This window comes from Apis cerana, linkage group LG1 (genome assembly GCF_029169275.1).
Source record: "Apis cerana isolate GH-2021 linkage group LG1, AcerK_1.0, whole genome shotgun sequence".
Lineage (NCBI taxonomy): Eukaryota > Metazoa > Arthropoda > Insecta > Hymenoptera > Apidae > Apis > Apis cerana.
The window spans coordinates 13863308-13875919 of record NC_083852.1 but is presented as its reverse complement, the minus strand read 5'-3'; the positions used below and the strand labels follow the sequence as shown (position 1 = coordinate 13875919).

Below are 12612 nucleotides of genomic sequence, written 5' to 3'. Positions count from 1 at the left end.
TACAAACAAGATAGTATCTCACATATCGAAAGAAAAAATACTGAAATAAATATATAAATAAATTACAATATACTATTATAAATTAGATAAATAATTATAAATATATAAATATCCATAATATTTAATAGATATAAATATTTTTAGTTATATATTTAGCAAAAAAAAAAGATTAAGTACATAAAAATTAAATATATATGTTTTTTATTCTATTCCATAATTCATAATCTTTTAATCTATTAAAGTCTCCAATTAGTATATTTTACACGCGATAAAAAAAAGATAATGGATTTGTATATTGTATGAAGTATTACTGCAACAAAAAAATCTTTTTAAAATAAAATAATTAAATTTAACAATGGAAATTAAAAACACAATTTTAATAACCGGATTTGGTCCATTTGGTAATCATATTATTAATGCCAGTTGGGAAGCTGTAAAGGAATTAAATAAACTATGTGCTAATTCAAAAAAGATGAAGGATATTGATATAATCATGAAAGAGATTCCAGTTTCATATGAAGATGTTATCACGTACATACCTAAATTTTGGAAAGAATATAAACCTATAGTAAATTTCAATTTATGCAGTTATATCTTAAGATTCTATATATAAATAATTTATTTTTTTGTTTTTATTTTTTAGATAGTTTTACATGTAGGAGTAAGTTATAAAGCACAATGTTTAACTATAGAATGTTGTGCTCATAGTAATGGTTATTTAAGACCAGATATATTTAATAAATGTCCAGATGAAAGTAATATTAAAGCTGAAGTTTTGGAAACTGAAATTAATGTGACACAAATTTGTAATATAATTAATGAAAATTCAAATGAAACAAAATGTCATGCTTGTATTTCATATGATGCAGGAAGATATTTATGCGAATATATATTTTATAAATCTTTACAAATTTCATCTAAAAGAACATTATTTGTTCATGTTCCTGATCTTGCTCAATATTCAAGTATACAAAGTGCAAAAGGTTTATTTAATATCTTGTATTATATTATTAAAAATATAAAACAAAAGTAAAAATAATAAATTTTAAATATAAATTCAAATAATTTACATATATATGTAATTTTATACCTAATAAAAATTAACAAATTTATTTAAAATATCAAAACTATTTTTATAATTTATTATTCATGGTATACTTGAATCTATTTTATTTATTTTAAATTTTTTCAATATTCTAAGATATTATAAATTGAATAAAACTTGAAATTATTTTTTATTCAATAAGATTTATGTTTTTTTAGATTTATCATTAAAAAATTTTTTTCAATAAGAAATGAAATATATAATAAGAAACAAGATATTTAAAAGTAAAATTTTAATTATATCTAAATAGATATAATATACAAAAATACACAAATATTTTGTGTAGAATTAATATATACATTAATATATATTATAAACATATTTTTGTTTCATCTATGATCCTCCATGTTGAAATCTAGTACGTGCGGGTGGAATATTATATCTAAGCTCTAGAAATTCTGGTTTTCTAATCAGAGATGCTACATGACCCATTTGAATTGTACAGTCAGGGTTTAAATTTGGAGGTAATAATGTACATTCTCGTTCCAAAATACAAGCTAATCCTTCTAAAAGTTCTACAAATCCCATTGATGCTGCAGCTCTACGTAATCGATTTACCTCCTATACAAAAATATAAATATTATAGATTAAAAAATTTATAATTCTCCATTTAAGGAGATTATATCTTACCTTATAAAAATTTTGAGTTTTTTCAGGTAATTTTCTTGCATGTCTTAAAATTTTTTGAATATCTGATTGTAATCCAATTTGACGAATCCAAGAAGGTGCATTTTGAGTATAACTTCTTTTTTCATTTGGTCTAACTGGGAAACTAATAATCGCACCTTTAGCTGCATCAATAGGACCTAAATTGCTAAAATTACCTAACCAAGGTACAACATCTAAACCTGGCTCCAAAACTGTTAACATTAAGTTTGACTTCTTTTTTGTATCTGCCCATGAATATATAAAACCATACCATTCACTATTTAATAAACAAAGAGCTACCATATTTTCAACCTATAAGAAATATTTATTTTATAATCTTCAGGAAAGTAAAAAATTGAATTTATTTAAATGTAACCTTTAAAGCTCCATGTAACAGCACACAAAAGGATGGTACTTTCCCTTCATCTCCATTCTCATCTGTATCTGAATCTTCTTCTAAAGATATTCCTTGCATACTTGAATTTTTTTCTGTAGATAATGGCAATACTAAATGTCTAGATATAGCACTAGGACTACCAACATCTGCTACTGATATAAAACCACAAATTTCTATAGTTTTTGATATCATTAAACCAGATACTAATTCAAAATCAGTCTTCTTAGTATATGCCTAAAATAACAAATAAACATACTTTCATTCATTAAACTCTAATCAAATTTATTCCTTTATTTGTATTATTATTTACCATAGGTGCTGGTGAAAGAAGTATACGAGAACCTAAATTTCCACATTTCAAATATCCTTGAAAAGATACATAATTAGTTTCTGCTAACTTTTGAAAACAAGCTGTAATTGAATGTTTTGAAATTGGTGTTTCAGGAATTAACACTACACTATCACCACCAGCAAGTTCAACTAATCGTTGATATAATGGTAAAGCAGTATGTAAACCAGCATCTAATAAAAAAATAACATCTAATAATAAAGTTTAATAATAAAAAAACATTGAAATTAATAAATGCAAAAAAAAGATATTTAAATATTATATGACCATGTTTTGACATACCTTGCTGTGATGAGATACATACAACACTTAGTTTTCCTGGATAAGGAAATGGTAATGGAAATAGATTTATATCTCTTGTTACATTTAAAGAATTCAAAGAGTCAGCTAAAGACATTGGTCCTACACCAGGATTACCATCAGTAATTAACACTACTTGACAGGCAGTAGTATTACCCCATTCTGCCATAATAACATTGTTAACACCATGAAGAGCAGTTTCAATGCAAGTTTTGTCACATTCTTCAATATATTGTAATTTTGAACGTATACTATCATAATCACGAGTGAATGGACAAATAACTTCATACAATGATGAAAAAACAACCTAAATTAGAAAAAAGATAATTTAATGATTTGAAATTAATGAAATAATAATATTATTTATTATTAAAAACAGAAACACTTACTAAAGCGACAAATTCCAACTTTGAATTCGTTTGTAAATAATGTAACAATGCATTTATTCCATGTACAGCTAAATGATGTCTCGTTAATTGTTCATTTTGATTACTTTCACTAGAGACGCTTCCTAATATTGGACGTCTCATTGATAAAGATACATCTAATGCTATAACTGTTGGCATTTTAATATATTAACAAAAATTTTAGTCAATGATTTACATAATACAATGATTTTCCAGATTTATTTCTTTAAATATTTTTTAGAATATGTATAGTACATATTAATTATTATTCGAAAATTTCAGGTTAGAATATCGTATATTTTCATATATCTTAGTACAGTTATGTACATATTTTTCGTAAACATTTCTGAATTTAATCATTTATATACAAATAAATTATATTGTTATAATTTTATTTTTTATTTAATATTATTTTTTTAATCTTATTTTTTTTAAGTTTTTTTTAGACATAAATTCATTATTTTTATATAAAAATAAAATATAAAATGTATTCAATTAATATTTAAAATTGAAAATTGAAAATAATAAACAAAACAATTAATATAAATAATTCTAAAAATTATCTTCTAAAAATTATTTCTATGTATTTATTTATATATAATATATAATTATTGTCTTTAAAAATAGCATTATGTAATAATTTTATTAAAGTTATACTTAAAGTTTATAGTTTTATTACAATTAGAGTTTCAAATTGAATGTATAAAATTTTTTTTATAGAAATAATTACGTTTTGAGTATTATATTTTTCTTATAATTCTTCCAATCATTTTAATCAACATAATTATTTTATAACAAATAAAATTTTTTATTATATTTACATTCGATAAAAAAAGATATTGTTTATTTTAAAACACATTATTAGGAAATAAATTATTATCGTATTATTTATTTTATATATGTGAAATATTAATAAGATTTTTTATATACAATCTCGAGACAAATTTTAAATATGTGTAACTTTCAAATGTGTGCGTCAATGATTGCGTACTACGAGATAAAAAAAACAAATAATTGACGCTTCTTTTTCGATCTATTTATCATATGTATTTGTAATGATTTCAATAGTTATTCTAAATTTTAGAGTTAATTTTATAATATAAATTGAAATGCATAATATAATTGAAAATTTAAACAACAGAAACATTTAATGTAAAATGCATCTGTATTTCATTATCTACACAATTGTTTCTTTAAATTGTATTCTATCAGCAAATTCGTGGCATTTACGAAATAAACAAATATCTCCCATTATATTTGGTAACTATTTTTTTATATTAAATAATATAATAATAATATGTATATTAAATATATTAAAAATTAATATAATTAGTCTAAAAGTTCCAGGCGATGGCGGTAGTCAAATTGAAGCAAAACTCAACAAAACAAAAGTGGTACATTATTTATGTGAAAAAGTATCTACCGAATATTTTAATATCTGGTTAAATTTAGAATTACTTGTACCAGTTATTATAGATTGTTGGGTAATTTTTTTATTTTATGTTTTTATATTTTATATCTTTTATATTTATATTTATATTATTTTTTATATTTTTCATGATATCCGAATATAAATAAAAATAAATTATTTTAGATTGATAATATGAAATTAATTTATGACAATGTTACAAGAACGACAAAAAATCAAGATGGTGTTGATATACGTATACCAGGCTGGGGTGATCCATTTGTTGTTGAATATTTAGATCCAAGTAAAGCTTCTCCTGGAGTATATTTTAATGATATTGGTAATATGTTAGTTAATGAGCTTGGATATGTTAGAAATCATTCTATACGAGGTGCACCATATGATTTTAGAAAAGCACCTAGTATGTATATATATATAATAATTATTTTATATTATAAAATAATATTATTTTAAATTTATAATTCATAATTGAAAAAATTTTCATTTTTAGATGAAAATGAAATATTTTTTAATAAATTAAAAAATTTAATTGAAGAAACATATAATATAAATAAACAAGTACCTGTGACATTATTAGCACACAGTATGGGTGGACCAATGTCACTTATATTTTTGCAACGTCAATCTCAAAAGTGGAAAGACAAATATATTAATTGTTTAATTACTCTTTCAGCTGTTTGGGGTGGAAGTGTTAAAGCACTTAAAGTTTTTGCAATTGGTATAAAATATTATCATATATTATATAAAATATATATAATATATTATATAAAATATTATTATATTTTATATATATATAAAATATTATCAATATATTATATAATAATATTATAATATATAAAAATGTATTTTTTATTATTATTTTATAATTATAGGAGATGATTTAGGTGCATATCTTTTACGTCAAAGTATTCTTAAAGATGAACAAATAACTAATCCCAGTTTAGGCTGGTTATTGCCATCACGATTATTTTGGAAAGATACAGAAATATTAGTACAATCAGAACAAAAAAACTATACATTATTAACATTAAAAGATTATCTAATGTAAGATATAATATATATAGATAACAATTCATGTATAATCATTATTTAATATTTAGTAATTATTATTTTATTCATTATTAATAATATTTATATTTATTATTAATCAATGGTTTACTATTAAAAACTTACAATTATTAAAAATAATATTTATAGAGATATAAATGTTCCAAATGGTTGGGAATTTAGAAAAGATAATGAAAAATATCAGTTAAATTTTACTGCACCAGAAGTTGAAGTGCATTGTCTATATGGAAGTGGTATAGATACAGTGCAAAGGTATTTAATTATATTTTAACTAAATTAGTAGTAAGCTATAAATTTTTTTGGATATTTATTATATCTTATATAATATAATATACTATTATACAAATAATATATTTTAAACTATTAGATTATATTATAAATCTGGTACATCAATAGAAGGAATTCCTCAATTAATTCCTGGTGATGGTGATGGTACTGTAAATTTAAGAAGTTTAGAAGGTTGTAAATATTGGCAAGGTAAACAAAAACAAAAAGTTTATTCTCAAGTCTTTCCTAATGTAAATCATATGGATATTCTTAAAAATAATAATGTCTTGAATTATATTAGAACTCTTTTAAAAGTATGATGTTATTCATATTCTTCATGTATAATTTTTAGTATAATGATCAAACTAAATATTTAAATTATAATAAATTATATAAATATGATAATAATATCTTCTAATAAGAAGTTGCAATTAGAAATAATATTATATCAATTATATATCTTTATAGAATAATATTTTATCGATTATATATATGTATATATTATTAATATATTTTAAAATAGATTAATATTTTTTATCTATAGCTCTATATGTACAAAGATATTTTATTTATATATTTGAATATAATTTTTCTATTAAATCTGTTTAAATTTTTTACAAATAAAAATTTTATTTAGTAATTATAATTTATTATTAATTTATAAATTTAAAGAACTTATTTTTGACATTCTCTGTATAATAAGAATTTTTTTAGCACACTTTATATTAATATTTTAGGTAAAAATTTATTGAACATGTACATTATATCATTTCAATTTATAATTTAATTTTTTAATGATATATAATAAATTTTTTAAAATACAAATTGTTTACAAATTTTATTACAATAAAATTTTAATAAAAATTATAAAATAAACAAATATTTATTATTATAATTAAAACTATATGAACATAAAATTATATTTTTTTATTTTATTGTTGTAAAAAGTCAATTCTTTTTATATATATTATATATATTTATATATATCATATAAAGAGTTAATATATTCATAATATATCTTTAAAGATTGATTCTAGAAGATAAAACAAATACAAAAGTTGATTACAAAAATATCAATTGAAGATTATTTATTAAATTATAAATAATTTAAATTTGCTTTGAAGACAGAGCGAAAGAACAATATAATGAAAATATAGCTGTCTTATTTTATTTCAATATTCAAATTTAATAAATAATTTTCAATCAATGTTTATATATCAAATTTGTATTTGTTTTAAAGTCTAAAATCGATTTTTCAAAGATGTTCCATGAATATATTAATAAATAAAAATTATTCATCTATTAAATTTATTTTTTAACTCATTTATAACTCATTTATAAACAGTTCATAATTTTTTATTTTTCTTGAAAAAAAATAGATACTCTTTTGAACTATATTTTTTAAATATAATATATTAATTATTAATATATTAATTAATATATTAATTTTTAAATTTTTATCTATTGAATTATATACATGCTATAAATTTTATCGAAATCAGTTAATATTGCTATAAGCTACAAACATTAAAAGTAATGAAAATCAGTTTTTCATGACTAATTTTTCATATCTAAAATTTAAAGACTTTTATATTTCTTAATATTCTATTATTTGTTTATGCCTCAACCGATTCCAATAAAATTTATATATATAATAAATATATAAATATATATTGTATTTTATTAACTAAAATGATAAGAAAAAGTTTTTTAACTTTTATTAGAGATTCAGATGAAAAAAAAATATTTTTTATTATTCACAATTCCAATAAATTGTAATTTTTTCAAAAAATTTTTACACATCATCTAATAAACTAAATTCATTTAACTCTTTGAAAAAATTCAAATCATTAAGTCCAATTTTAAAAAAGTTATTGTGTTTTAAAGAGAAAATTTTTTTTAATTAATTATATATATTACATAAATTTGCAATATATTGTAAAGACAAAATTAATTTAAACAACAAATATATCTTTCACGTTAAAAATTTTTTTTAATGTTTCAAAATATACACATTATAGATATTTTTATTTTGCAAGCATATTTATATGCTTCCTCTTACTCACATTCGCCTACCTTAAAAAGTCTTTGTTTACACTTATTTTTGACACTAAATAGATGTGCACAAAATGTTCATGTCAACTTTAAAGAACACAGCATAAAGGCAGCATAGGAATGTTCAAAATGCTCCTTATAATACATTCAGAAATAAATTCATTTAATCGCTGATTTATAACAATATCAACGATTTTATAATATTATTATTTCACTATATTTGTGTGCCCAATAATTTGTTTTATTATTTACCAAGCTAATGGTATATAAATAAAATGGAATTTTGCTTATAGGACACATAAATCAATCTATTATTTAAATAGATTAAATTTATTTAATGTCAGTTAAGGCCAGATGAAGATCTTAAAAAGGCATATAATCCTAAGGCCAAAATTGTTACTACTGTAATCGTTTTGTAGCTTCTGATACGGTATGGTATCCTTGGTACTAATTGCACAATTCTAAGTTGACGTTGTTTTTCCCTCTCTTGACGACTTGCTTCTGCTTTTGCTTTCCATTCTTGTTCTTTAGATTTTCGTTTTTGATCATATTCTCTAACATCATTATTTATAGATTCAGGAGGATATTGGCGATATAAATTTTTAGCTTCAACAAGTAGTTTCTCAAAAGGTAAATCATCGGGCAACTATAAATAAAAAATATTTTAATATTAAATAAATATTATATTAAATAATATATTGAATAATATAGCTACAATTTTATTTCATTCATATTATCAATGTTAAACATTACTTACAGTACATAAAACTTTATGTGTATGACCCATATCTGGTGTAGTATTAAAAATTTCTGTTGCTCTATGTGCTACAATCACAGTACTTAAATAAAGAGGCATTAATGGTGGACTGCCAAGAAAATAATCAAATAATCTGTGTAGCAGTTTTCTATTTTCTGCATATTTGTGCGCATACCATGTTGTATATTCAGCTAATGCAAAATGTGGAAATAATTCTACACTATAATAAAAAAATAGATTCAATAGATGATTTATCTACACATAATATATAAAATATATATTTATTATACAAACTTTTCCAAATGTTCTAATAAAGTGGGATGTACTCTTTCTAAAAGTGCAAATATATAAAATAATTCTTGATTTACTTTTTCCATTGTCTTCTCCATAAATCTTTCAAGAAATTCTAAAGAAATGCTCTCAAGTACATGCAAACCTTTTTCTAAGCCCATGACAAGAAGAACAGTTGCTGCTATATCATTATAACCCTGGTAATAACTAAGTACGTATTATTTTATTTTGTATTATCAATATATATGTGTTTACAGCAAATGTTTCAAAAATTATAATAAAATAAAAGTATTGCATAATATATTAAATGTATATAATACTAACTTTAGCATAGAATGTTTATGAAGAACCCAACACATTATTTGAGTCAATTGTTCATGGAAATCATCTATTTCATGTTGTGTAGCATTTTGTGAGATATGACTTCCACTACGTGCAACATCCTTCAATATTTGTTGGTAGACCTCATTTGGTATGTGATTATGTATAGTTTCTAATCCAGTTATAGAAAAATTATTTTCTTCTGAGAGTCGTAATAGTTTTGGCCATAGAATCCTTCGTATTTCATCTACAAATAATCTTTATGACTTCAAGATTTAATTATGAAGTATAAAATCATTTTCAATAAGAAATCTATAATTTTGTTTTATTATTTTAAGTAAAATTGTACAAATTTTCACTTAATGAAGGTATAAAAACAAATTATACTATATTATCCATATAAAGATTTCTTCTTTATAATAATATATGATCATATTAATGAAATACCATGAACTAAACCCTCACTGCTGCAACCGAGTAGTTTGAGTTCTCCTAATGTCAAATTTGGATTAACAATGCTTCCTCGAATAACGCTTATCTTGATCCGTTCTGTATTAGTCAATATGTCTGTATCATCAAAATTATATTCTAATGAACTGTTATCGTCTTCATGATTCAACACTCCGTTTTGTTTACCTGACGAACTAAAGTTTGCGATGTCAGGTATTCGTGGTATAATATCATCGTACCATGCTTTTGTAGAATCTGACATTCTTACGAGAGGTATATTATTTTTGGAATCGGAAGTTTCCTCTTCGTTTGATACGAGATTTATGGTTTCGATTACATTTCTTCGTCTAAGTTTCAGGTTATGGTTTTCAATAGGAATTGACATTTCCGTAAACGTTTCTGGAACACTAGAATCCAAAGATATTTCGTCTTCTTTGTGTTCCATGTTACTTGACGAAACAAATTTATACGAAAAATTTTTCAAAATATTTCATTGTACAAAAAATTTACTGAAAACTCCCGGAACATCTGACAGAACAATGACAGTCTGTCAAGAAACATGCATTGATCACCGTCACTAATTCGTAAAAGAATTCAATTGCTTATCAACTGAAATTGAATAGACATTGACGTGGCTTATCGTTTTCTTTACTTTCATACACCACAGAAAAGATATAAAATAGATATGTTACACAGTTTGGGGCCTTAGAAGGCCCTTTATCATTTTAATTGTTTCTAATATCATTTATATAATGATTTAATACAAAATAATATTATAATCCAAATAAAACATAAACGCAGACTTGTTTGTGATTACAAGAAAAATCAAAACAAACCTAACATTACATATAACGAATGTCAATAAGTACAAAACTCCATATGTTATATTTACAATTATAAAATATAAAAATTTATATTTTACCATATACTTTCATACATACATACATACATAATTATTATTATATATTATAGTTTATTTTAATTTTGATTATTATTTATTATAGATAAAATGTAAATAGACAAATGTAGTTATATGTACATATATATATATATATATATATAATCATATTTTAAATCAATAACATTAAAACTGACACAAAATATTTTTAAAGTTAACATATACGATATAAATTTTTATCGAGTGATAGGTCTATATTATATCTAATTGTGATGTAACTGATGTTCGTTTATGTCGCTTCAGTCGTTGTTGAATAGTATTGTAAGTATATTTGAAGATCACATTTCGATTTATTTCAATAAGAATATATTGTGAAATTAATATTTTTGTCTGGAAGATTATAATTAGAATTAAAAGAATGGCCAATGCTTTGTACAATTTCATTTTTAAAAGATCCTCTACATTTACCATAGCTATTATAGCTAGCAGCTTTTTCTTTGAACGAGCATTTGATCTAATTTCGAATGAAATGTTCGAACAGATTAATAAAGGGGTATGTATTTATATAAAAAATATTGTTCAATATTAATAATGTTATAAACACATTTAAAAATTTAATTAATTCTTTATATAATAAATTGCATAAAAGAATAGTTATTTGATTTGCCATTTTTTATATTGCATATGTGTATAATTTCATATTTAAAATATATTTTATTTTTAAAAATTTAATAATATATTATTTAGTATTATGATATTAAAATGATACAATTTAAACATCATTTAATATTTATTTTTTATAATGTTATAATATTATATGAAGTTTTATTAATCTTAATAGAAAGTATTACATAATATGTTATTTAGATTTTATAATAATAATAAAAAATAATAATTTTTTAAAAATATCCATTTATATTTTTTGTTTCAGAAACTTTGGAAAGATATTAAGGATCAATATGAAAACAAGTAATGAAAAATATTAATTGTATTATATTAGATATACATATATTACATAGGTATGATATATTTCCATAATTGTATAAATAAACAATTTATTCAATGTGACATAAATATGTTTTCAAATAATATTATAATATTTAATTTAAATAATATTTTAAATTTTATTTGTTTAATAGAAAAAATTATAATAATATATGTTGTTCATATATTCTAAATACAATAAAATTTTATAAGAAATTATAATTATAAGAAAGAAAAAAAATTTAAGTTTCACAATTAATATTATATCAATATTATATCAATATTAACATCATTATAATATTATTATAATATTTATTGTAATATTTATAATATATTATCATTATTATTATTCAAATAATCATTAAAATAGTTAAATGAAATAATGAGAAAGTAATATTATTGCAAACATTAAATCAATAATCATAAAAATTTGTTAATTTTATTATTATTTCCTTTGAAATTAATTTTATAAATCATTCTAAAAGAATAAAATTTTTAGTTTTATTAATTAATATTTTTTTTTCACTTGTTTTTAATTTAACATTTTATAATATATTTATTAAATATTAAGTGTATATTTGAAAATGTTTTAATTAAATTTTCATTAAATAAAAATATATTATCTCGAATATTCAAATATTATAAGATTAATTTTAACATTAATTTTTAATTTTATATACTTATATAATTTTATGTATATAAAAATATATAATTTTATATATATATAGTATACATATTTTATTTTATATAGATATATGTATACATATATATATACATATATATATACATATACACAAACATATATATATATACTTCATTATTATGATACATTAAATTAAAATTATTTTCAACATTAAATTTTAGAAAATTGACATATGATAATAAT

At 20.8% G+C, this 12612-nt stretch overlaps 5 protein-coding genes across 7 annotated transcripts; 3 read left to right on the top strand and 2 right to left on the bottom strand.

Moving 5' to 3' along the window:
• The first annotated feature begins 1 nt into the window (after nucleotide 1).
• Nucleotides 2-2075, top strand: LOC108003518 (pyroglutamyl-peptidase 1). Of its 2 annotated transcripts, XM_062075122.1 has the most exons (3): nucleotides 2-568; nucleotides 644-983; nucleotides 1264-2075. In XM_062075122.1, exons 1-3 carry the CDS (start codon nucleotides 356-358, stop codon nucleotides 1290-1292), a joined length of 582 nt encoding a protein of 193 aa, XP_061931106.1. In that variant the 5' UTR covers nucleotides 2-355; the 3' UTR covers nucleotides 1293-2075. The 2 variants fall into 2 exon arrangements, with proteins under 2 accessions (XP_061931106.1, XP_016921282.1); XM_017065793.3 differs by having other exon boundaries at nucleotides 644-2075.
• LOC108003494 (integrator complex subunit 14) lies at nucleotides 1323-3489 on the bottom strand. Its single transcript, XM_017065762.3, has 6 exons — nucleotides 3189-3489; nucleotides 2782-3106; nucleotides 2461-2672; nucleotides 2130-2384; nucleotides 1736-2065; nucleotides 1323-1666 (listed from the first exon to the last, which is right to left on the bottom strand). Exons 1-6 carry the CDS (start codon nucleotides 3363-3365, stop codon nucleotides 1439-1441), a joined length of 1527 nt encoding a protein of 508 aa, XP_016921251.1. The 5' UTR covers nucleotides 3366-3489; the 3' UTR covers nucleotides 1323-1438.
• Nucleotides 3490-4213: 724 nt separating this feature from the next.
• LOC108003648 (phospholipase A2 group XV) lies at nucleotides 4214-6795 on the top strand. The gene is made up of 7 exons (XM_062075030.1): nucleotides 4214-4466; nucleotides 4548-4690; nucleotides 4801-5035; nucleotides 5126-5353; nucleotides 5508-5679; nucleotides 5833-5955; nucleotides 6071-6795. The coding sequence occupies exons 1-7, from the start codon at nucleotides 4364-4366 to the stop codon at nucleotides 6288-6290; spliced, it is 1224 nt and encodes a 407-aa protein (XP_061931014.1). The 5' UTR covers nucleotides 4214-4363; the 3' UTR covers nucleotides 6291-6795.
• Nucleotides 6796-7941: 1146 nt separating this feature from the next.
• On the bottom strand, nucleotides 7942-10289 carry LOC108003647 (TBC1 domain family member 20). 2 transcript variants are annotated; one of them, XM_017066060.3, is made up of 6 exons: nucleotides 10031-10289; nucleotides 9842-9961; nucleotides 9398-9641; nucleotides 9077-9280; nucleotides 8783-9002; nucleotides 7942-8671 (listed from the first exon to the last, which is right to left on the bottom strand). In XM_017066060.3, the coding sequence occupies exons 1-6, from the start codon at nucleotides 10287-10289 to the stop codon at nucleotides 8366-8368; spliced, it is 1353 nt and encodes a 450-aa protein (XP_016921549.1). In that variant the 3' UTR covers nucleotides 7942-8365. The 2 variants fall into 2 exon arrangements, with proteins under 2 accessions (XP_016921549.1, XP_016921548.1); XM_017066059.3 differs by having other exon boundaries at nucleotides 9842-10289.
• Nucleotides 10185-12155, top strand: LOC108003650 (cytochrome b-c1 complex subunit 9). Its single transcript, XM_062075140.1, has 2 exons — nucleotides 10185-11295; nucleotides 11674-12155. Exons 1-2 carry the CDS (start codon nucleotides 11161-11163, stop codon nucleotides 11713-11715), a joined length of 177 nt encoding a protein of 58 aa, XP_061931124.1. The 5' UTR covers nucleotides 10185-11160; the 3' UTR covers nucleotides 11716-12155.
• The last annotated feature ends 457 nt before the right edge of the window (nucleotides 12156-12612 follow it).